This window comes from Rhinatrema bivittatum, chromosome 2 (genome assembly GCF_901001135.1).
Source record: "Rhinatrema bivittatum chromosome 2, aRhiBiv1.1, whole genome shotgun sequence".
Taxonomy (NCBI): domain Eukaryota; kingdom Metazoa; phylum Chordata; class Amphibia; order Gymnophiona; family Rhinatrematidae; genus Rhinatrema; species Rhinatrema bivittatum.
The window spans coordinates 165206227-165230098 of record NC_042616.1 but is presented as its reverse complement, the minus strand read 5'-3'; the positions used below and the strand labels follow the sequence as shown (position 1 = coordinate 165230098).

At 48.0% G+C, this 23872-nt stretch overlaps 1 protein-coding gene across 7 annotated transcripts in view; it reads left to right on the top strand.

The window, feature by feature from the left end:
* Positions 1-23872, top strand: part of DUS3L (dihydrouridine synthase 3 like) — a 57954-nt gene that overhangs the window by 18504 nt on the left and 15578 nt on the right. For all 7 annotated transcript variants that reach the window (XM_029588831.1, XM_029588829.1, XM_029588830.1 and 4 more), the window contains exons 5-11: positions 664-705; positions 3169-3321; positions 4292-4408; positions 5270-5335; positions 5423-5533; positions 5992-6088; positions 15087-15162. In XM_029588831.1, the coding sequence (XP_029444691.1) occupies positions 664-705; positions 3169-3321; positions 4292-4408; positions 5270-5335; positions 5423-5533; positions 5992-6088; positions 15087-15162 (662 nt within the window). The remainder of the gene's footprint in view (positions 1-663; positions 706-3168; positions 3322-4291; positions 4409-5269; positions 5336-5422; positions 5534-5991; positions 6089-15086; positions 15163-23872) is intronic.

The window sequence follows — 23872 nt, the reverse complement described above, 5'->3', positions numbered from 1 at the left end:
GACCAATTACAGATGGGGGGCTCCATTACCTCTTCCCTGTCCTGTGCTGCTGTCATGCCAAGAAAGCCCTGCAAGGCCTAACTGTTGAAGTTGCTGTGTTTTGCTGCTCGAGGAGCCAATATTCTACTATTATGGGCAGGGAAGAGGAAGAGAGAATACAAAAAAGCTTTTGCCATAAGTACTTCTAGTGATTAGTGAACCTTATTCTTCCTTATTCTGTAAATAATTTCTACCAGGACCGGTTCCAGACAACTATGCCGGATAATGGCCTTTGTACCTGTAATTGGAAATAGTGTCTGAGGAAAGGAACTGGGGTCAGAAGAGGCTGCTTCTCTGGATTAGATAAAGAAGCTCTCAGCTGGGGCCTTTCACAGAGACATGGGGAATTCCGTTTGAGGGAAAAAGAGGAGGAGGAGGAGGAGGCCTGAGGGCCTGCCACTCAGCTTCTTAACTTTAGGTATTTCCTATATTAAGTTGATGTAAGAGATGTTTTTAAAAGCCAGCAAGTTCTTTACCCTCCCTGCAGTAAAGTCTGCCCTACTTAAAGCATTGAGCCTGAAATAAAAACGGTGGCTTTAGGAGGCCACTGCTGCATGCACTCTGGATGTTGATGGACAAAAGCAATGCAATGTGTGTAATTCTCCTTCTTTTTTCCCCCCTTAGGTTGATTTTAGGGAGAAACTTTACCTTGCACCGCTAACCACAGTAGGTATACCTTTGCTTTCACATAATGCCCAAGTTTCCCTGACACCATTTTGTTGTACAGGAAAGGGGACAGTTTACGGGAGCCTGTGAGCTGCAAAGTCTGCCAACTGTTTCTGTGCCCAGTAAGCAGCTTTCAAAAGGAACCTCCACGTGTCGAAATTGCATTTGAAAAGTTGCCGAGATATGTGCCTAGTAGCAAAAGTACCTCCCTTTTTCCTATGGACAGAGGGAAAGGTCAGAGCGGGGAGGGAGGAAAGACATGCGCTCACTTTATCCTCCTTCCTGCCCCTCCCAGGAATGGCCCCTTCTAACACGTCCTAAAATGCACTCCTGTACTTCTAGCCGTTCTGGGGGCAGCAGTTTTCAGATGGTCCAACTCTACCTGAGGAAATGACTTTGAAGATTCTCCCCTCACGTGCACTCTAGTGTCCCTGCTGGTTCTCTTTGTTTCATGACTTATTTCCATGTCTGACAAACTAACAGGCCGAGGCAGGAAGGTGCGTTCAGCCCACCGCACAGCTTTACCCGCACTTCACCACTCTGTTTTTTGAACGTAAACCTTACTGCCGGTGCAGCAAGGAGTTTCACGCTCGCACGCTGAAAAACTGTGCGCCCTGTTTAGTGCTCTGGCATGGGAAATCCCATGGAAATGAGGGCATTAAGCAGTTCTCCCCGATAGAGTGAAGTGCACTGGCATTAGCCCAGGTTTTCCTAAGGCTGGAAACTTTACTCTTGGTCAGAGATGGAGTTCAGTTTCCAGCGATGCTGTACGGGCACAAAATATCTGGGGGGGGGAGGGGGGTTTCCCACTCCGTTAGCTCTTAGCCAGATAAGTATGGACTTTCCCTGCTAAGGGGCAGCAGTTAGCAGGGGCCATACAGCTGGCTAATTATGAATTATCTGGCTATCTTTATTTTTTCACTCTCATCAGTATCTTTCTTCCCCAGTTCACCCCCACCCCACCCAGAGTTAAAATGTGCATTTGGCCTGTGCCGAACGTACGTTGTAACTTTTGTTTACATATTTTTTTTTAACTCCTGATGCATTAGCATACCATTAGCTCGCCACATTGGGTGTTAAAAAAAAAAAAAAAAAAAGTTTAATCGCTGCATTAAAACCATGCGCTGAAATCCAGCACGCGGTTCCTTAACGCCCACATTATTGCATCAGCCTGTAAATTAGCATCTACATGATTTACAAAGACGGCGCCATCAGAATTAGCAAGCAGGCAGAAATTAGCTCTGTGGTTCGTAAAGTCCTTGTGGGTTTTGCTCCGAGATTCATTAGAAATCCAACAGATTGTTTGTCCTATTAACGTGGAGGTCCACGTTAAGCCGCTATGCTCGTTAGCCGCTGAATATTCCCTGCTATCTTAAAGTTAGCTGGTGATGTATAACTTTTAGGGCGGCCCTACAGCCTGACCAGAGTTAGCCGCAGAAGGTGACCAACTAACTCCGAATAACTTATGCGGCCAACTCTGCTCCTCCCCAGAGCAATATCTGCCGGGTAAGGGCTGAATGAAGCCAGGTAAAACCATTTACGTTACCCGTCTAACTGGCTGTTGAATATGAACCTCATAGCTTTTTGATGCTATGTTTTTTGGAGGCGGGAAGTGGAGGGACCCCTGATGTAATTTTCAGTTCCTGATGCATCCGAGCATAGGAGAAGCCCGGTTTTTCTGTAGATTGCATATTTAATTGTCTCCATCTTGTTTGTGAGCTCCCTAGTTAATACGTTTAACAGAATCTGCCTTCACCCAGAAGTAATGAAATAAAAGGAAGTTCCCCCCTCAAACTTTGCAGCTAGTTTCTTTGGCTATAAATGTGTGGTCTGGCCCTGCTGTTCTTCAGGTTAGTCTTTGGTCCATGCTGATACTCAACGTGTGCTGAAGGGAGGAGATGGAGATGACCTCTCTTTTCTTGCAAGCGCTCCCCTAATGGAAAGAGCTCTGGCAGCCCTATTTCTCACAATTTATTATCTATGCATAACTTTTTTTTTTTTTTTGTAACCATCCTGATCCTTTGATCATATTAAACTTTGCAGTGGAATTCCGGTAACTCGGATTCCCTAAACCCAGAGATTGGCTTGGAGGGCTGTATCTCCTTCTCTCTGATATCCGGCTCACTCTTAACCACCTGCATTACTGGCAGGAATTTTGATAGGGAGGCATGGGAAGGACCTGGATGAGCCCCCAGCATTGCATCTATCTGAGCTGCAGGAAAACACTTATCCTGCTGTTGCTTTCAGCATTACACGTAGAGTAACAGCACAGAACTGATTACACCAAAGCCAGGAATGAAAACTGGGGCTGGAACAAGAAGAATTATGACATAATGTTCTGATGCTTTAAAGATGCAATAATTTGTTCCTTCATGAATGCTGACTAGGATTGGTTCATAGGTTGGCAAAATGAACTTTGCCAGCACCGATGGACTGTACAAATTATTGTTTTTTGTCTTTTAGTGTGGTAACCTCCCTTTCCGAAGAATATGCAAACAATTTGGTGCAGATGTTACCTGCGGAGAAATGGCCGTTTGCACAAATTTGCTTCAAGGACAGTCCTCTGAATGGGCACTGTTAAAGCGCCATAGTACAGAAGATTTATTTGGCGTTCAGGTTTGTCCTCATCTCATTTTATGTTTCACCAGGGTTCATCTAGCCTATTGTTTCTCTGCTGATCCCTAATTCTGTACAACTGCAGCTCAGATTGTGCTGTGCCTGCAACTCCCCTCGCTTATCTCAGAGGGGCTAGATAGAGGGGGGCTAATCTGAGTATAAGAACATGCCATACTGGGTCAGACCAAGGGTCCATCAAGCCCAGCATCCTGTCTCCAACAGTGGCCAATCCAGGCCATAAGAACCTGGCAAGTACCCAAAAACTAAGTCTATTCCATGTTACCGTTGCTAATGGCAGTGGCTATTCTCTAAGTGAACTTAATAGCAGGTAATGGACTTCTCCTCCAAGAACTTATCCAGTCCTTTTTTAAACACAGCTACACTAACTGCACTAACCACATCCTCTGGCAACAAATTCCAGAGTTTAATTGTGCGTTGAGTAAAAAAGAACTTCCTCCGATTAGTGTTAAATGTGCCACATGCTAACTTCATGGAGTGCCCCCTAGTCTTTCTATTATCCCAAAGAGTAAATAGCCGATTCACATCTACCCGTTCTAGACCTCTCATGATTTTAAACACCTCTATCATATCCCCCCCTCAGTCGTCTCTTCTCCAAGCTGAAAAGTCCTAACCTCTTTAGTCTTTCCTCATAGGAGAGCTGTTCCATTCCATTCCCCTTATCATTTTGGTTGCCTAAGGCTTTATTGCAGGCCTTCATGTTCTAGCATTGGCTTATTAGAGATTTCATGGTAAACTCATTTTAGGTTTCTAAAGATGTCCTTTTTTTGTACACTGGAATAATAGTAGAAAATCTTAATATTATAGCATGCCTGGCAACATTTGATGATGGATGTTTGTTACCCGGTGTATGTATTCTGCTGCTACTTTAGCGCACAGGCGATAAATAGCATCACATTCTTTAATGAAGAAGTTTGATTTGGCAAACTGTTGTCATTATTCCTTGCTACAGCTAGAGGGCGCATTCCCAGACACCATGACAAAGTGTGCAGAACTGCTGAATCAAACTATTGATGTGGATTTTGTTGATATCAATGTTGGCTGTCCCATCGACTTGGTATATAATAAGGTAGAGTTTCCATTTTGTTAGAAGTGTTTATTTACATTTTGCTTGTGGAAACTCTGTCTACCTTTTGACTTCCCCCTTCCCAAAGTGTGGGTACCAGAGGCAGAAGCACTATTGTGGGCAACAGGGCAAACAGAGAATTGTCATGTTGAGCATTGCTTGTGGTTCCTGAGTCAGAATTCATTGTGCTGCCTGGTGAATATCTCAAGCATAGAAGGGAGTTATGCACCAGAGCAGACTAAGGCTATAATTTTCGCATGAATAATGATGCTGCTAGAGAGAGAGACTCCTTTATAAGGCTCTCATATAAGTCAACTATTTATATCACTATAAGAGGGCTAGCTACTAACTCTAGGTGAGGTTTTGGTGCTAGTCTAGGGTTTTGGGGCCAGTTTTACATGCACAGTGAGATGTACAAACAGCACAGTACACATCAGTGAAGATTTGACGTGATGTGATAACACATGCATTATAGCGTTATTGAGCGTGTTAGGGCCCTAACGCCCTCAAAGGCCTAACTCATTTTGATGAATGGCCCTGTAAGTTAGCCAGTTGGGGTGGGCAATATGGCCTTTTTTCTCTGGCGTGTTAATTCCCTTAATGCAGAAAATGCTTGCTGACTTGGGGAGGTTTGGATTGGGCTGATAGTTCTTTGTCTTTAGCACATGGTAGCTGTGGTTTGCTAAGGGTTGACTAGAGTTCTATGATGCATTTCCTTACCACAACCCAACTTTTCCAAAACAGCTCAGGCCCAACTATTCTCACTAATTGCATTTCTTGCCTGCCTTCCCAAATTCCTAGGCAGGAATTGGTTATAATAGATGTATTATTATTATTGTTTTGGTGGGGGGTTAAATCCAACAGGGTGGTGGCTGTGGCCTAATGAATCGTATGACTAAGTTTGAACAGATCGTCAAAGGGATGAACTCTGTAAGTAACTGCCTTTCTTCTGCTATAAGAAGATTGTTTTTAAACATTTACCTCCTGGTCTGAATGCAATGTGTGGTGTTATTGAAGGTACTCGATGTTCCTTTGACTGTCAAGATCCGCACTGGTGTGCAGGAAAAGGTCAACCTTGCTCACAAACTCATCCCTGGTCTTCGGGAATGGGGAGTCTCTTTGGTAACGGTGAGTTCTTCTTTTAACTGGGATGTGCAAAGAGAAGGAATCCACTTGTGGTGATGGTGCTGCTTTGATCGATTGTTGCACAGGCAGGGCTGTGGGCTGGCAGGGTCAAGGATGTTGTGGAGACAACTGTGTCAGTACTACGAAAAAATAGGAATCCCAGCCTATCACCCAGTCTGAACTCTGCTCTGTGTCCCTTGTACCGTTGGAACATTTCTGGGAAGGGAAGGAAAGGGCTTAACTGGGATGAGAAAACTTAGGTATCCATAAAGAAAGCCATGGCGCCTTCGCTAGCCATATAAATGCAACAAGTAGCATGGAGGCAGGTTCTGATTGGGTTCTGAGGCCCAGTCAGGCCAAGAAAATATTTTAATAATCTGCTCATCTTCTACCTTGTGGTCATTCTGCTTTGACGACAGTTTCTCTGCAAAATACAGTATAAATGGTGCTTCTCCTTGCAGCTTCATGGCAGATCTCGGGAACAGCGTTACACCAAAGTCGCCGACTGGGAGTATATCAAGTACTGCGCTAAGATAGCTAGCCCAGTGCCATTGTTTGGTAAGACACCCCTCCCCCCTTTATTATGCATTTTGGTTAAGCAGATATTCTGTCTCCCTCTTTTTCCATTCTGGCTGTCTCTCAAGTTTGACTGTATGCAAATTTGTTGATGGATATTGATTTGTAACAGTCAGTTGATACAATTTCAAAAACGAAAGCTGTCCTCTTGCATCAGTTTGAAGGTTCTATCACTGGTGTATTTTTTTTGTGAACTCGCCTCCATATACCCCTCTTGTAATGGTTTCTGAGGTGCAAAATTCAGAAGTGAGCAGAAAATGCATGTGCAGTTGAAGAAATATTCACAGGACAGAGACAAATACCCTACAAGCTGGCGTGTATATTCCTCTTGCAGCATTAGAAGGAAAAAAGTAAGCCAAACAGTTCCAGATAGAAAAGAATCCAAACTCCTGCAATTCCCAGCCTGGTAATTGAGTATGCATAAAAGAGGAAGTCTGTGGGTTCTATTGCTTATCCAGTAGGCTCTTTTTTCAATTTGCAAGATTCAATCGATTTTTCCTTCAGTGAGGAAATCAAATTTTGAGCATCAGCAGAGATGAGGAACACATTGCCTCTATCATTGCGAAAGCAGGCATGTCCTAAATCTTTTAAAAAAAAAAAAAAAAAAAAAGCTCAAAACACACTTATTTCAGATTGCTTTTTTAAATATATGATTGTCAGGAATACTTATCAGCTGCATGAGAAAATATAGGCTAATTTATTTTTTATCCTTTTTTAAAATTTATTTAATGTCATTTTATTTTATCTTTTACTTTTTATTATTGTACTGTGGTTTTATTATGTTAAAATTCTATATAGTTCTGTTACACTATTATGCTATTAATTGTAAGCCGCTCAGAATTTTAGATGAAGCGCATATAGATTTTTATAAATAAATAAATTCAAACTTAAAACCTTTTGTAAGAAAACATGAAGCTTTTGTTTTGTGCAACGGCTCCATCACTGCCCTTTTCCACTAGTACCATGTGCCCTGCGGAGGATATGATGGCTGTCAGAGCTGTTGGCACTGTCTTGAGGGGGAGGAGGACGTTCTATTTGCTTAATCATGGGATAAACATTTTAATTTCAAGGAGAATATAATTTATTTGGTAGCTTTTGTGGTTGTTTCCCAAGAAAATAGTAAGGGGGTAGGTCAAGATGTAAAACTTTTCTTTTTGGGGCTTGTCTGGTGGTTCAATGGGAGTTCTGAAAGGACTTGGGTCCATTTCCTGGGTCTATTCTCCTGGGGTTAACCAGGGATGCCGCAGGGGAAGTGTTCACAGCCTCTCTTCTTCCCCCCCCCCCCCCCCCCCCCCCACGGGGAGAGGATCATCTGTCATTGCTCAACAACGCCACCTTGTGGCATGATTTAGGGCCCACGATTGGAAAGTTCCAGAAGGAGCTCTGGTGCATTGTCCATGGCTGAGGACTGTCACTGAAGGAAGTTGGGAGAAGATATAAAAGTAGGAGGGAATCCCCAGGTAGTTGTGAAAGAAGGCTCGGGGTGCTGGATCCCACCCCTGGTTCTGAGCGACCTGGAACAGTTCAGGAAAAACAAAAAATTTTCATTTTCAGGGCCAGCTCGTTGGCTCAGCAGAAGCACTGCACACTGCCATGCCAGAGACCAGGGTTCAATTCCTGGGCCCAATTTACAATCCCCAAACTGGCTGGGGCTAGGGATGTGTTCACAGCTACTGGGAGGAGGAGGAGGGGGGAGTCCAGCCACTGTTCCATGGTGATACTTACTGAAAGATCCAGGCTGCACATGCGCCAGGTCGTAGAGGGAATCGCAGTCTGTGGCTCTCAGCCAAGGAATATCACATCAGTACTTGGGACTAGAGAAGGTTATTTAAAAAAACAAAAAAAAAGGGAACATCCATAACACCACCCCTCCCCTGGATAGTTGTGAACAAAGGTTCATGGCATTGTTACCCAATAAAAATGGTTTCCAATTGAACTGGAAGCCAAAAGAAGCAGGAGGAAGCTGCTGAGCCAAAAATACAATTAAAAAAATACTTTTCATGATGAGGGTTGCAGTTATTTTGAGTATTATTAAGAAAACAAAGCTTAAGGCTGGTCTTTCCTTCCCTACTGATTCCCTTTTTCCATTTCCCTAGACTGGCCCTACCTTCTGCCAGTTCATGTCCCTCAGACTTTCCTCACACCCAGTCTCTCCTCCTCAAGGTCCTGGTCTTAGAATACAGATTTCTTACACTTCCAGGAGCTGTGCATGTCTGCACCAGTGTGCTCGGACACTGGGAACTGCATTTCTAAATTAGAATTTCTGGGGAATGGGGAGGGGGGCGGTGGTGGGTTGAATGGATAAATGGTGCTGTGTGCTTGTGGCTAGAGAACCAAATGCCTGTCTCCCATGAACGGGCTACAAGGGAAGTGTCCCGATGTGGTCAAGAATGGTAATGGTGACGTCTAAGATCTCCTGAGAACATGTTGAGGGGTCTGGGATGAGGTAATGGGGGTTCCCTGTACGTACCAGGATCAGTCCAGGACACCTGGGTTGTGACTCCGCACCAGTAGATGGAGACAGACTAAAACTTGTGGGCGGAGCATATATGCCCCTGTGCCAGTCACAGCCCCTCAGTCTTACTCTGTCTCCAGTAGGTGGTGCAGGTCCGGTCACAGCCCTGTCGGGCCTGATTCTGGTTGTTAGTCAGGTTCGCTTTTTGGGTTTTATTTTCTATTAGGCCTATTTGGTTTTTTTCTGTAAATTGGGTTTTTTGTTTAATTTGGTTAATTTTAGTCCCGGTTGCCCTGCCTCCCTGGGGAGGTGAGAGGTCCTGAGGGGACTACCCTCCCCAGGTTGAGGCCGCTGCTAGGGTTGAGGACCCGGCTGGACTAGTAGCAGCGTCAGGGGTGACACCGGGGAGCCCGGTTCACTCACCCCTGCAGGACAGAGGGCTTTTTCAGTACCAGGGACAGCGTTTTCTGTAAAAAAAAAAAAAAAAAAAAAAAGTGTTTGACTTTTGTTTCTGTCGGCTCTCCGTTGCCTGGCGTTGCGCTCCGTCCCGTCCCGCTCGGGGGGGGGGGGGGCGTCGTCGGCAGGGGGGAGGTCACCGATTTCGCCGCGGTGATTTTTTTCTTTTTCTTCAGCGCCCCTCTGTTTTTCGGCGCGTCCTTTGTTTTCCCGCGATTTTCTCGATGCCGCGCGGCTCGCAGTGCAGGGCCTGCGGCTCGGCGCGCGCGCGTCTCTCCCAGGACGGCCTTTGCTCGGCCTGCGTCCCGGGAGACGAGGGATCATTGGGGGCACCTCGGGGGACCCGTTCCCGGGTGGCACGATCGCCGTCGCAGGGGGGAGGGGCCCCTGACAGGCCTCCTGGTTCTTTCCCGGTTTCCGCGGGAGTGGCGGCCATTTTGTCCACCGGCCGGGTAGTCTCACGCGAAACGGTGGAGGCCTCGGTTTTGCCCCCTGAGCTCTCCCCCGCAGTGGGGTGCGGCGGGGGAGGCCCCCTCGGAGGGGCCCCCGGTCCCAGGGGACTTCGGAAATCGATTCTTCGGATTCGGGCGAGCTCTCAGAGGATTTAGCGCTTTGCTGCGCAAGGTGCTCCGATATAGGCGAAGCAAGCGCAGTCGGGGGGACGCCTCGCGTGCTCGGGTCCACCGGTCCCCGCCGAAGAAAAAGCCGGCCAGGAGGACGGCGAAGGTCGCCCAGGCCGCGGGCCGGAGCAAGCGGCTTCCGCGAGGGGTGCCGCAGGGCTCGGAGTCCGAAGAATCCGCCGAGGCGGACACGGAGGCCTCTGAGGAACCCCTGCCGGGAGCCGGGAAGGCAGCGTCAGATGGCTCTGCGCAGCTCGCTACGGGGAAAAGAGCACAGGCCGTCGATGGGGATGACCCCAAGGTGGTGCGTTTGTTCCTTAGGGAGGAGCTGTCGCCGCTTATCCCGGCCATTCTCCAGGAGCTGCGGATTGATGCCCCTCCGGTGGTGGTCCGCCAGGAGGCAAATATGGATCCTGTCCTGCTCGGGCTCACAGGGCCGGCGGTTGCTTTTCCTTTTCATTTTTTCGTCCACGGATATCCTCTTCAAGGAATGGGATACTCCGGAGTTGGATTTGAAGGTCAGCAAGGCCATGGACAAGCCTTACCCTTTGCCGGAGGACGCGCTGGAGCTCCTCCGGCTCCCAAAAGTGGATTCGGCGGTGTCCGCTGTCACGAAGAGGTCTAACATCCCGGTCACGGGAGCGACAGCCCTCCGGGATATTCAAGACCGGAAGTTGGAGGTTCAACTCAAAAAGATTTTCGAGGTCTCTGTCCTAGGAGTGCGGGCCGCCATGTGCACGAATTTTGCTATGCGGGCTAGTCTGCGCTGGGCTCAAGTCCTTCAGGCGAATGCAGGTCTCTCTGCAGAGGAAGCTTCTCAAGCAGACAGGTTGGAGGCAGCCATTGCCTATGGGGCCGATGCGCTCCATGATCTGTAGCGCACCTCAGCTCACTCCATGGTGGCAGCGGTGTCGGCGCGTCGTCTTCTTTGGCTGCGCAACTGGGCAGCGGATGGCTCTTCCAAGGCTCACCTCGGGGCATTGCCATTTAAAGGGAAATTGCTATTTGGCAAGGAGTTAGATGATTTGTTGGTTTCCCTGGGTGAGAATCGAGCGTTTAAACTGCCGGAGGATAGGGCCCGTCCGCGATCTTCCTTCTCAGGCAGAGCCCGGTTCCGGGGGCCCAGGAAGTCCAGACCGCAAAGATCCTCTGGATCCTCATATAGGTCGTCGTCCTCGCGGAACGCTCAGTGGCAGCAGTCCTTTCGGGGCAAGCGTTTTGGCCGGCAAGGAGGGGCAAGGAGGGGCTCCGTCGGGTGCGGGGGCCAAGCCTTCACAATGAAGTCCGGCCGGCCCATCCCTCCTCGTGGCCTCGGCACGTTGTCCCAAACGTGGGGGCGCGTCTCTCCTTCTTTCTCGAGGAATGGGCCAGCATGACGTCGGATCAGTGGGTCCTCGACGTGATAAGACACGGCTATGAGTTAGACCAAGAAAGACGGCTCTTTCCGCCCCATTCTGGATCTGAAGGGAGTCAACAGATGCCTTCGGGTTCCTCATTTCAAGATGGAAACCATTCGTTCCGTGATCGTGTCAGTGCGCCCCGGCGAATTCCTGGCGTCCCTAGACCTCACAGAAGCATACCTTCATGTAGGCATCCATCTAGCTTTTCAGCGGTTCCTGCGGTTTTGCATTCTGCGCAGGCACTTCCAGTTCCGGGCGCTCCCGTTCGGCCTGGCGACAGCGCCTCGGACATTCACGAAAGTGATGGTGGTCGTGGCGGCGCAGTTGCGGCGGGAAGGCCTGCTGGTTCACCCTTACCTCGACGATTGGCTAATCCGAGCGAAGTCTCAGAGTCTGTGTCGGCAGGCGGTGACCAGGGGGTTACAGCTCTTGCAGTCCCTGGGCTGGGTGGTCAACTACAACAGAGTCATCTCGAACCTTCTCAGTCCTTGGAGTATCTTGGAGCCCTTTTCGACACGAAGCGAGGCAAGGTGATTCTCTCTCAGGAACGGATATGCAATCTGCAGTCTCAGGTGCTACGTCTTCTGTCGCTACACCGGCCACGAGTCTGCGATTACCTGACGGTTCTGGGGTCTATGGCATCCACTCTGGCGTTAGCCCCTTGGGCGTTCGCTCATCTACGACCGCTGCAGTCCTCATTGCTTTCCCGCTGGAAACCGGTTTCCAAGGATTTTTATCTACCTCTCCCTCTCGAGGGTCAGGCGCGAGCCAGCCTGAGCTGGTGGCGGGATTCCAAGCATCTCTCCTGTGGAGTGTCCATTCTGGTGCCCGACTGGACGGTGCTGACCACGGATGCCAGTCTTTCCGGCTGGGGGGCAGTGTGCCAAGGGAAGTCGGTTCAGGGTCTGTGGTCAGAGTCGCAGACCCGGTGGTCTATCAACCGGCTGGAGACCAGAACGGTCCGTCTGGCGCTGCATGCTTTTCTACCCCTAGTACGCGGACAGGCGGTCCGGGTATTGTCGGACAACGCTACCACCGTGGCTTACATCAATCGCCAGGGCGGGGCAAGAAGTCCTCTAGTGGCGGAGGAGGCGTGGCTCTTGATGCTCTGGGCAGAGCGGCATCTCAGCCATCTCGCTGCGTCCCACATTGCAGGAGTCGACAATGTCCAGGCGGATTTTCTCAGCCGTCACCGTCTGGATCCCGGAGAGTGGGAGCTGGCGGAAGAGGCGTTTCTCTTCATCTGCAAGACTTGGGGAACGCCCCACATGGATCTGATGGCCACGTGGCACAGCGCAAAGGCTCCGAGATTTTACAGTCGACGTTGCGAAAGGGGCGCAGAGGGAGTCGACGCGTTGTGCTTCTGTATGTGTTCCCACCGTGGCCCATGATCGGCAAGATTCTGCGGCGCATAGACTTGCACCCGTCCAACGTGATCATGGTGGCGCCGGAGTGGCCGCGCCGTCCCTGGTTTGCGGACTTAGTCCAGTTGTCGGTGGCCGCCCCCCTTCGCCTTCAGGGGTTCGCGGGGCTTTCTTCGGCAGGGCCCCGTCTGTTTGGAGGATGCGGATCACTTCTGTCTCGCGGCATGGCTTTGAGAGGTTGAAAAGAAAAGGCTACTCGGATGCGGTCGTTACTACGTTGCTGAGATCCCGAAAACAGTCTAATTCCCTGGCTTATGTTCGGGTCTGGGTAGTTTTTGAGGAATGGTGCGTGGAGCGGGGTCTGAATCCCACTTCCGCTTCTATTTCTGATATTTTGGCGTTTCTCCAGGCGGGGCTCGCCAAAGGTTTAGCGTGCAATTCCCTTCGGGTCCAAGTGGCGGCGCTTGGTTGTTTGCGAGGTAAGGTCCGGAGAGTCTCTCTGGCTCTCCACCCAGATATCTTCCGCTTTCTTAGGGGAGCTAAGCACCTCCGTCCTCCGTTGCGGCCCCCTTGCCCGTCTTGGAACCTCAACTGGGTACTCTCAGCCTTATGCTCAGCGCCATTTGAGCCCCTGAAACGTTCTACGCTCAAGGATCTCACGTTGAAGACAGTATTCCTGGTGGCGATTGCATCGGCCCGTCGTGTTTCAGAATTACAGGCGTTGTCCTGTAGGGAGCTCTTCTTGCGCATCTCCGATTCGGGGGTTTCCTTGCGGACGGTTCCCTCCTTCCTTCCTAAGGTCGTGTCGTCGTTCCATTTGAATCAGTCGATTGAACTTCCCGCTTTCATGGTTGGGGAGTCTTCGGACCCGAAAACGAAAGACTTGAGAAAACCAAATGTGCGGAGGTCCCTTCTTCGCTATCTAGAGGTTACTAATCCGTTTCGGGTGACGGATCATCTGTTTGTGTTGACTTCGGGTCCAAAGAAAGGTGCTGCGGCGTCCCGCACGACAATTGCCCGTTGGCTCAAGAAAGCCATTGGTTCTACGTATCTTCTGCGTGGAAAATCGCCGCCGGTGGGTCTTCGGGCTCATTCGACGCGGTCTCACGCTGCGTCTTGGGCGGAATCTTCTCAGGTGTCGCCTCAAGAGATTTGCAGGGCGGCTACCTGGAAGTCGTTACATACCTTCATTACACATTACCGGTTGGATGTTCAGGCTACTGAAGCTGGGGGTTTTGGAGAGAGGGTACTCTGAGCGGGACTCTCTGCTTCCCACCCTCGGTAAGTTAGCTCTGGTACATCCCAGGTGTCCTGGACTGATCCTGGTACGTACAGGGAAAGGAAAATTAGTTTCTTACCTGATAATTTTCGTTCCTGTAGTACCAAGGATCAGTCCAGGATCCCGCCCACAGTGCTGCGCTATAGTAATGGAGAGTCCGCTCTTTATTGTTTCTTTCACTACGCTGACCCTTCTTGAGTTGCTCTCCCGGTTTGGGAGTCTGGTTTCGGTAGGGGTGTTGGATTTCTTTCGTTTCCCTACCAAGTTTGTATGGTTAGTTATGGTTGCCTTTTTGGCTTTTGTCTACTTTGACATTACGTATGACTGAGGGGCTGTGACTGGCACAGGGGCATATATGCTCCGCTCACAAGTTTTAGTCTGTCTCCATCTACTGGTGCGGAGTCACAACCCAGGTGTCCTGGACTGATCCTTGGTACTACAGGAACGAAAATTATCAGGTAAGAAACTAATTTTCCTCTCACTGACAGTGAGGGAATGAGGATGTGTGAGAGTAGCTAGAAGAGAGTTTTTTCTCCAGAAGCCATGAGGCATCTGTAGCTGACTGAACAGTTGCCAAAAGGTTTTGGAATTTCCAGGTTCCTGAAAGAACCATTGTGGGCGTGGATTTAAGGGAAGATGTGTACTGTGTAGGGGAAGGGAGCAGAAAAGCCTAGATTTGAGCATTTGTGAGAGGAGGAGAGAGCAGACATTGGATGTGGGGTGGTCTGACAGTCGTGTGAACCTCATCCACCCCTTTGATGCAATTTCCAAGAATGAATTCAGAATCTTCTGCTTGCCATTGCCACCTACTCCCTTGCAGATATCCCTTTTGCATAATTCATTTTATTTTATTTTTTTTGCTGTCCTCTGAATTTCACAGACTTAAGCCCACATATGAAGAATGCATTACTGTTCTGGGTTTTTTAATGCTCTTTACAGCCAGCTGTTATGCTGTCATAAGAGAACCTTGTGATTTTTTTTTGCTTTCATTTTTATATATTATGACCGAGCCATCCTGTTAGCTACAATATGCACCGACATGTTTTGGTTTAGGTCCTTGGAGTCTGGCACAGTTTAGTTGCAGTATTTTCAGAAACATGGCCTATATCAGGGCGGCCCTAGTGACCTCCATGGCCAGTTGAGTTTTCAGGATATCCATAATGAATATGTATGAGAGGAATTTGCATATATTGGCCCTCCAGTGTTATCAGGTCAGGTTTGGTAAGTTCTTGCATGTGCAACAGGTGAAGTAATTAGTGTATTTCGGGTAAAAAGTAGGCTTGTTCTCTCTTAACACACTGAATCATCTTTTGTTGTCCGTGCACTGGAACATATTGCACACAGGATCTTTTGCAGCAAGACAGACTCCCCCTGTCTGTTTCACTCATGTACTTTCCTTGCCACAGGAAACGGTGATATCTTATCTTATGAGGATGCCAATCGAGCCATGCAGACTGGCGTGTCGGGTATCATGATTGCAAGGCAAGTCTGCACATGCTGCCAGTGTGTTTGCCCTTATTTTAGTAGGAGATAGAGCAGATCGCAGTCACAAATGTATGAAACATTAAGATTAAAGCTACAGTAATTGCTTTGCTTTGTAAGGGTGTGCTATAAAAGTTTTTTCCAGTTAGGTGGACGTGTGAAGATATTTTTTTCATCTTTGTTTTATCTCTGTGTTACATTGGGGGGGGGGGGTTCTTGGGTTTATTTTAAGTGCAATTGCTTTTGAAAAAGTCACAACAGTGATTGCTATCACTGACTACTGTAAAATCAGTTATTTATTGAAACAGTATTTTTGCTGTATTTGTGGCAGGCTGAATTGATTCATTAGCCCCTGAGGAGTTTTGCCTCAGGAAAAGACTAGGAAAGGGGGATGGAGATGTTTTTGCAAAGTACTGTATGTAAATTTTGTTAACAAACCCAAAAACACCTAGTTAGTATATTCTTTGAGGAATATTTGGGTCTGAATTGTGCCAGTGATTTCTTCTTGCAAAAAATTAATGCTCTGAATAAGGGATTTACAAGGATTTGCATCTGTTTCTCAAGCTATCCTTTCATAATAACAGTATTTATTTTTTGGGCAAAATAAAAGTGTATGAGCTGACTGCATAGCGCAATGCTTGTGTTTTTGAAAAATAAAAATTACTTGTTCTTAGCATTCTGTCCTGCTTAACTCTTCCTGTGTGCCTCTGGCAGGATATCCAAGGCTAAGCAACTCTGGAGCTCGAAAGCTGCAAATGGCTCCAGTTTTCAGGATAGTGGTTTCATTTTGAATATTCATTGTGGATATTCTAAAAAGCAAACTTGTTTGCAACCCTGAAAGAACCAAAGCTGTGCACGCGATTCAGAAGAGAAGTAGTCTAGTAGTTACAGCAGTGGGCTGAGAACCAGAGAAACAAAGGTTCATATCCCACTTCCTTAATCATCCGATCATTATGTATGGGATTTCCCCTCCTTCACAGCTGATGGAAACAGAGGACACACTTCTTTCTTTATATTTATATAAAGCTTATAAAAACAATCAATTTCAAAAAAAGACTTAAAACCTGGCTTTTCGAGCAAGCGTTCAAATCATGATAATAAATCACATCAACTTCCACACACCGGCAAATAATCCATCCAAAGACTCTCAATCAAGCCCGAAACATAACACTTCACATTCAAAGATAATTTTAAGTTTCCCATTCTTCCTTTATGTTTTAAGTTATTTTACCCATGTATTCTGTTCCAAGTTTTTAAGTCCCTGTTCTATGTAACTTGCATTCTACATGCATGTCTTGTTCAGTTATAATGTAAACCGAGCTGATATGCAATCCTGCATGAAGCCCGGTATATAAAAATGTTAAATAAATAAATAAATAAATAAATAAATAAATATTTGCTCTGGGCTTACAATCGGGCCGATTATAGTACAGTGTGCTCCGGCGGAGCGCACTGTTAACCCGCGTTTGGACACGCGTTTTCGACGCGCTAGCTTTACCCCTTACTCAGTAAGGGGTAATAGCGCGTCGAAAACGCGCGGCCAACCCCCCCGAAACTAATAGCGCCTACAACATGCAAATGCATGTTGATGGCCCTATTAGTTATTCCCAGCGATTCAGTAAGTAAAATGTGCAGCCAAAGGTCGGCGTTAATTTCTGTCGGCACCGGGAAAGTGTACAGAAAACCAATAAAAACTGCTTTTCTGTGCACCCTCCGACTTAATATCATGGCGATATTAAGTCAGAGGTCCCAAAAGTAAAAAATAATTAAAATTAAAAAAAAAATAAAATAAAATCAGCCTGCGGCTCGCGGGTTGAAAACCAGACGCTCAATTTTGCCGGTTTCCGAACCCATGGTTGTCAGCGGGTTTGAGAACCGACGCTGGCAAAATTGAGCGTCGGCTGTCAAACTCGCTGACAGCCGCTGCTCCTGTCAAAAAAGAAGCGCTAGTGTCCCTAGCGCCTCTTTTTACCGCAGGCCCTCATTTGAATACTAAATCGCACACACAGGAGAGCGGGCGCTCGCCTGCTGTCCCGCGACTTTTACTGTATCGGCCTGAATAGAGGTGTAATCTGGCCTAAAGCAGTCTCTGTCTTTAGCAGCCATAACAGGTAGACAGATCTCAAGGCTCCCAGAGTCTTGATTCATCGTAGGCCTAGTTGAGCCCCTTGGTTCCCAAGAAAATAGTCCTTTGGGGCTGCTTCTCTTGGTAGGAGTTCGCTCCTGTGAAAAAAAACCAACCCAGTTGATCTCCCTCAGGTCTCCTCACAGTTCCCCTAGGGGGGTCTAGTTAGTTCTCTTGTAGGGGGTTTCCTTTTCTCCACCCTTGGGAACTGCTCCTCTCCATTCCCCTCCCCTGCTGTTACCTTTTGCTGCCTCTTTCTCTCTTTCTCCCCCCCCCTTCTGCTCTGGTTGCAGCAAGGTCCAAGTAGTTTTACAGGGAGAAAAAAAGTGTAAGGAAACTGGCAACAGGAAGAGAGCTCCGATGCCAGGAGGGCAGGGGGCCTTAGCTGCTGACCTCACAGGAGCATTGGAGGAATGAGTACACCTGATTAGGGTCCTGGGGACCAGTGGGAAAGGAGTGAGGCTATCGAGTTAAGCACCACAGCTGGGCCCATTCACCCATGGCAGGAGGAAGAGGAGTGGGGCAAAGCCCCAGACAGGCTGACATGAGCCGTGGGACACCAAGCTTGGCCATTAGAGGAGCTAATCAGTGGTTTTATCTTTCCGTGCATTATACTTTGGGCCAATCAAAAAAAATAAAAGAAGCATAAAGAACGAGAAAGTGAGTTTGCTGTGAGCATGGCACCCTCTTTTCACCACCCCACTTCCCCACTCTTGAAAAAAAAACAAACAAAGAAAATGAAGGAAAGCAGGATAAAAAGCCATGATGGAGAGGCAAGAGATGCCTGTGGTACAAAGGTGTCAACAGCAGCAGGTTTGTTATGCCCAGTTTGTGATTGGGAGAGAGAGCTACTCGTGCAACCCAGGATGGGCAGGAGCAGGCAGGAGGTTTGATGGGGGTGTAACTGAACTTGAAAGAGGTGGTATATCAGACCTGGAGGGCCAGCAAACCCCTCGTGTATTGTTAGCAGATTCTCTTCCCAAGGCTCCCTTGTTGGGGAAGCATGATGGGGAACTGTGTTAGGGGTGAGGCATTTTATGGTCTCTTTTCTGAAGGATTTTGTTGAGGGGCTAGTGTAGCAGTCCCAGCAGAGTTTTCCATTTCATGTATCAGAAGTTCTGTCATGCAAAGACCGGAATTGGGTCCCTCCCTCCCAGCAGGGACCCTATAAAACCCTGGAACAGGGAGGTCCCCCATCAAAAAGAGCCAGATCAGCAATGAGAGACTTGGGCTTTCCAGCCCCGGTACCCACAGGCCCTGGGAAGAATCCGGATCTGATCTGGGTTCAGATCAGTCAAGGCTTTCAGAGCTCCTGGAAGAAGGGAAATGCTTCTCTGAGGAGCAGGAGTCCTCCGTCATGTCTATTCCATAAGAGAAATTGACAGCCCTTATCACAAATGTGATGTCCCCCCTTAAGATATCAGACCCTCAAGGGGATGACCAGATGGAAGGGAACCCTATATTACAGGGAATCTGCAAGCTATCCAAAACTTTCCTGTTGTACCCAGTGCTGAAGGTGATAGTATTGGTAGAATGGGACTTTCCTCAAGGGCTTAAGGTGTGCAAGGCTTATGAGCAGCAACCATCCTCTACAGTAAAGGATAAAGAAACAATCCTAAGAATCCCTAGGGTGGATGCATAGTCTCAGCCGTTACCCATAAGACAACCATCCTGGTTGAAGGTGGAATCTCCCTGAGGGGATGCTCAGGAAAGGAAAATCAGTTTGTTTTCAAACAGGCTTTCTCCACTAATGGCTGTGGGGGTTGTGTAGCCTGGGCAGTGGCATGCTGGTTTCAGTAGCTCCCTTGAAAGGACATGCTTGCGAAAAAGGGGTTACACCTCTGTTGTGATTCCATCTATGTTGAAAGCTCGAAAGTCTTCAACATCACTGGCATATACTAGAGTGTGGAGATTGTTTGAGTTCTGCAGTAATCAGGACATCTCCCCATGGACAGCAAACATACCGCCTATTTTAGACTTTCTTCAAATGGGCCTAACTAAAGGTCTGGCCCTTAACTCCTTAAAGGTGCAGGTTGCAGCCAAGTTAAAGCAGCCAAGGTGGCAACACACTTAGATATGGTGAGGTTTCTGAAGGGGATAAAATGAGTGTGCCTGCCATTCAGACCCATGGGACCTCAACCTAATCCTATGGGCCTTGGTCAAACTGTTGCTTAAGCCCCTCGGACAGAAGTCAATAAAGGATCTATCTCTAAATATAGTCTTTCTAGTAGTGATCTGCTCGGCAAGGCACATCTCTGAGCTGCAGATTCTCTCATGTAGAAACCTTTATTTAAGCTTTTTCCTAGACTCTGTGACATTTCTGCCGAAGGTGGTATTGGCCTTTCATATTAACCAATATGTTTCGTTACCAGGCTTTAATAGCAGAGGATAAGAGAAGATGAATGCCTACATTGGCTAGACCTTCAACGTGTTTTATTGAAGTGCCTAAAGGAAACAAAAGCCTTTAGAAGAACAGACAAGATGTTCATGTTATAGGTTCTTGGAAGGGGAAAACACCATCCAAAGCCATCTTAGCCAGGTGGATCAAGGAGACAAAAAACTTCTGCATATGTGCTCGCAGACAGGCCCTGGCAAGGCTATGAACCCACATAATGAGGGCACAAGTGGCTTCATGAGCTGAAGCATTCTCAATTTCACTGGAGAAAATCTGTAAGGCCCACATGGTCCTTGCTGCACACCTTCACTAAGTACTACCGGTTGGAAGTGCAGGCCAAGGCAGAATCAGCCTTTGCAGTGGGAGTCCTGAGGACAGCTGTCGTCTTCCCGCCTCAAAGGAAAGTTTCGTTCCCTACACGTACCTACATCAGTCCAGACTCCTGGATTTTGCCTCTCTGCCAGCAGATGGAGACAGAGAAAGTTTCATTGACACTGTATCTAACCCAGTGTGCCACCTGCAGTCCCCTCAGTATTGTCTTCAGTAGATAGTGTAAAACCTGCATTCTGGAGAGAGAGAGAGAAAAAAAAGATTTGAGGTGGATGAGCAGGGGGTTGGTGACCCTTGTGATAGCTCAGTCTGGAGGTCCATGGAGTGGACATCTGGTGGTCCAGATTCCTCAACCCCCCCCCCACGAGACAGCAGTTCTTCACGGCAAGCCCAGTGGAGCAGGGAAGTATCTTTGATACGGTTTGTCCTGGGCTGGAACGCTAATGTTTGGCAAAAGGAGACTAATGTAGCCAGTGGTCTAGCTCTCTTCTGATCTTCCGTGCAGCCTGCGCTCCTGGAACCGGAACCTCTGCACCAAAGGAAAGTATTGGTTTCTATATATCGTTATTTGTTCTCGCAGAATAAAAATAATAAAACAAGAGAACAAGACACTAGTTAGAGCAATCTGTGCAGCAGCAGTATTCTTGGGGGAGCTACCTTAGCAGCTTGGGTAGATCAGCAATGGGGTTTTCAGCAGCTTCTCTGCCCTCAGAGGAGACCAGGTGTTGACTTTGGGCGCTGAGGTACTGTTCCCCTGCTGGCTATTAAGGTGCTGATGGTGCCAAGGGTGTGGGGAGGAAAAGAGGCATGTGTGTGTTTCAAAAGTGGCATAGCATTCAGGGTCTTTGTTGAGCATGACCATACTGTTAGAACAAGCTGCGAGGGTGACTGGGTCTAGTGCTGAGGCTTTCCCCATCAGTGTAGAAATGGCAGCATTTTCAATTCCATAGCAGCATCAGCAGGAGAGGCAGGGGAATCCCCCTTCTGTGAACTATCTGCAGCTGTTTCCTGTCCCGCTGAGGTGCAGAGAGGCACTTGCACTGAGGAGTCGTCTCTGGTTCTGGTAGAGGTCTTCTGCCAGTTTTAATTTGCTTATGCACAAAGCTTGTTTAGTGGAACAAGCAGCTTGGGATACTGGCTCTCAGCCCCAGTCTTCATGGATTCTTGGACAAGCAAGAGGCCTGAGCTGTTGAGAAGCTCTTCAAGCCTTCGTTGATTTTTCAGTGCTGGATGTCGAATGGATCTGGGCCTAAACATGCTGAAGGTGCAGGCAGGCTTCGCTTAGCGGTGTGGTAGGCCGTGGCAGCGGTTCTTTTCCCGCACATATAGGCGTTTGTGCACGTTTTCGTCACGTGGTGGTTGCCATGCACAGGGATCTGCGTGTGTAAGGTCGTGGCCTAGATTTGAGCGCATACGTCTGTGACTTAGAATTTAATGCATATTTGCCTGGGTACTTATGAGGATAAGACCGCAATCTAAACTTGAGTGCGTCTTTACACAGGTCCTTGTGTGCATACGACCACAGCCTATAATAGCATGTATTTGTGCGTGTACTTGTGAAAGTACGACCACAACCTAGTCTTGTGTGTATTTGCACACGTCCTGGAGGGGTGTGTCTATGTGAGTGTGTGTACACCTGTGTGGCATAGGTTTGCGAGTAGGAGGCCGCCTAGAGCCAAAGTTCAGGAGAGTTAGGCGCCGGGGACGACAGGTCCAAGCGCCTTGCTATTTGTGAGACTTGCCGTCTGATAGCAATTCAGTCCTCACTCTCTGTGTCAGTGCTGTTCAGATTCTCAAAGCGATTTGACTACTACATATTTTGCCCATGTTGAGACATCCCTTCGGCCTATGGTGTCTCTGGAGGGGAGTAGAGTGGGAGGCAAGGCAATGGTCAGTTATCCTCCTCCCTTGTTCCCGAGGGAAGAAGAATCCCCAAGAGAGAGGTTGGAGAGAGCAAGTTTGGGCCTATGAACTCCAGTATAGGTCTATCCTCTTCCTTTTGGGTGGAATGTTTCCAGGGTCTGCAGACCTTTCTGCAGGGGTGCCCAGCAAAGCTGAAGAAACTTACTGTGTAGGGATCGCTTGCTCAGGCCTCCCATTTGTCAGTCACGGCGGGCAAATGCAGTAGGGAGGCTGTCCCTGGTCATATTTGAGGGGATGGTGGACATTGCAGGATTCCGATGGGAAATTGGCTTTCTCACCTCTAGAAGAGGGAGAAATTGCATATGATTGAGAGTCGCTTCGGACTCTGCTCAGAATTTTTCTTTTGTCACAGAGATGACTTGCTGAGTTTCTCAGATCCTGAACAACTTTAGTGTGGCCAGAGGTCAATTTTAAGTTAAACATCCTATTTCTTTCCCCGCATATCCAGTTCAAGAGATATTGGATTTAAAGAAGGTAAATGCAGCTGTCAAGGTTCCCAGCTTCTGCATGGAAACTCTGAGGTCCATCATAGTGGCGGTACACAGAGTTCTTGCCATCTCACCTTGACAGAGGTGTATCTGCACATAGCCATCAGGCTGGAGCACCAGAGATTACTAAGGTTCATGGTCCTAAGGGAACATTTTTGGTTTAGAGCCCTCCCCTTTGGCTGGCTACCTTCACCAAGATGATGGTGGTGGGGGCATCCACATTGCAAAAGGAAGGGTGTGTTGGTGCATCTGTGTCTGGATGACTGGCTCATCTGTGCAAAATCAGAGGACCTCTTGACAGGTGGAAGAAAAGGTACTGATGTGCTTGAAGTCTCTAGGATGGATGGTGACCCTAGCAACGAGCCATTTAGTCCTTTCTTAAATTCTGGAGAATCTGGGAGTTCAGTTCGACACACAGGTGGAGAGAGTGTTTCTCACAGAGAGAGATTGATGAAATTGCAGAGTCAGACTAGGCTTCTAGAGATTTTGGTGCCCAGGGTCTGGGACTATTTACAGGTCTTGGGTTCTGTGTCATCGACATTGGAATTAATGCATTGGGCATTTGTGCATATGCGGCCTCTGCAGGGGACTCTTCTCTCCCGCTGTAACCCGTCATTGGAAGAGTCTCATCTTCCTCTTCCATTAGAGGGGAAACCAGAGACAGTCTTTCGTGGTGGCTTGCTCACACCAATCTCGAGCATGGTGTGGAATTGGAGGTTCCAAATTGGGCAATAGTCACCACTGATGCAAGCCTCTCCGGATGGAGGGTGGCGTGGCAAGATCAGTTGCTCAGGGCCATTGGTTGAAACAAGAGGCTTCATGGTTTATCACTTGGTTAGAGATGAAAGCGGTGCATTTCATGTTGCATGCTTGTCTGACAACGTTACGTGGCCATCCGGTACGGAACCTATCGAACAATGCGATGACAGTGGCCTACATCAACGATCAAGGCGAAACCAAGAATCGGGCAGTGGCTTGAGAGGCCCAGGAGTTGATTCTCTGGGCAGAGTAACACTTGTAGCAGCTGATAGCATCTCACATTGCCACATCAAGTAGATTTTCTCAGTCGGAGAAAATTACACCCCAGGGAATGGGAGCAGTCGGAGGCAGTGATGTCTCATTCAGGGAATATGGGGTATCCCGACCAAAGAGAACACCCAAGGCGTTGCGGTTTTACAACTGCTGAATAGAACATGGTACATAAGAAAGTGCCATGCTGGGTCAGACCAAGGGTCCATCAAGCCCAGCCTCCTGTTTCCAACAGTGGCCAATCCAGGCTAAACGTTGCTGGCAAGTACCCAAACACTAAGTAGATCCCATGCTCCTGATGCAAGTAATAGCAGTGGCTAATCCCTAAGTCAACTTGATTAATGGCAGTTAATGGACTTCTCCAAGACCTTATCCAAACCTTTTTTAAACAAAGCTACACTAAATGCCCTAACCACATTT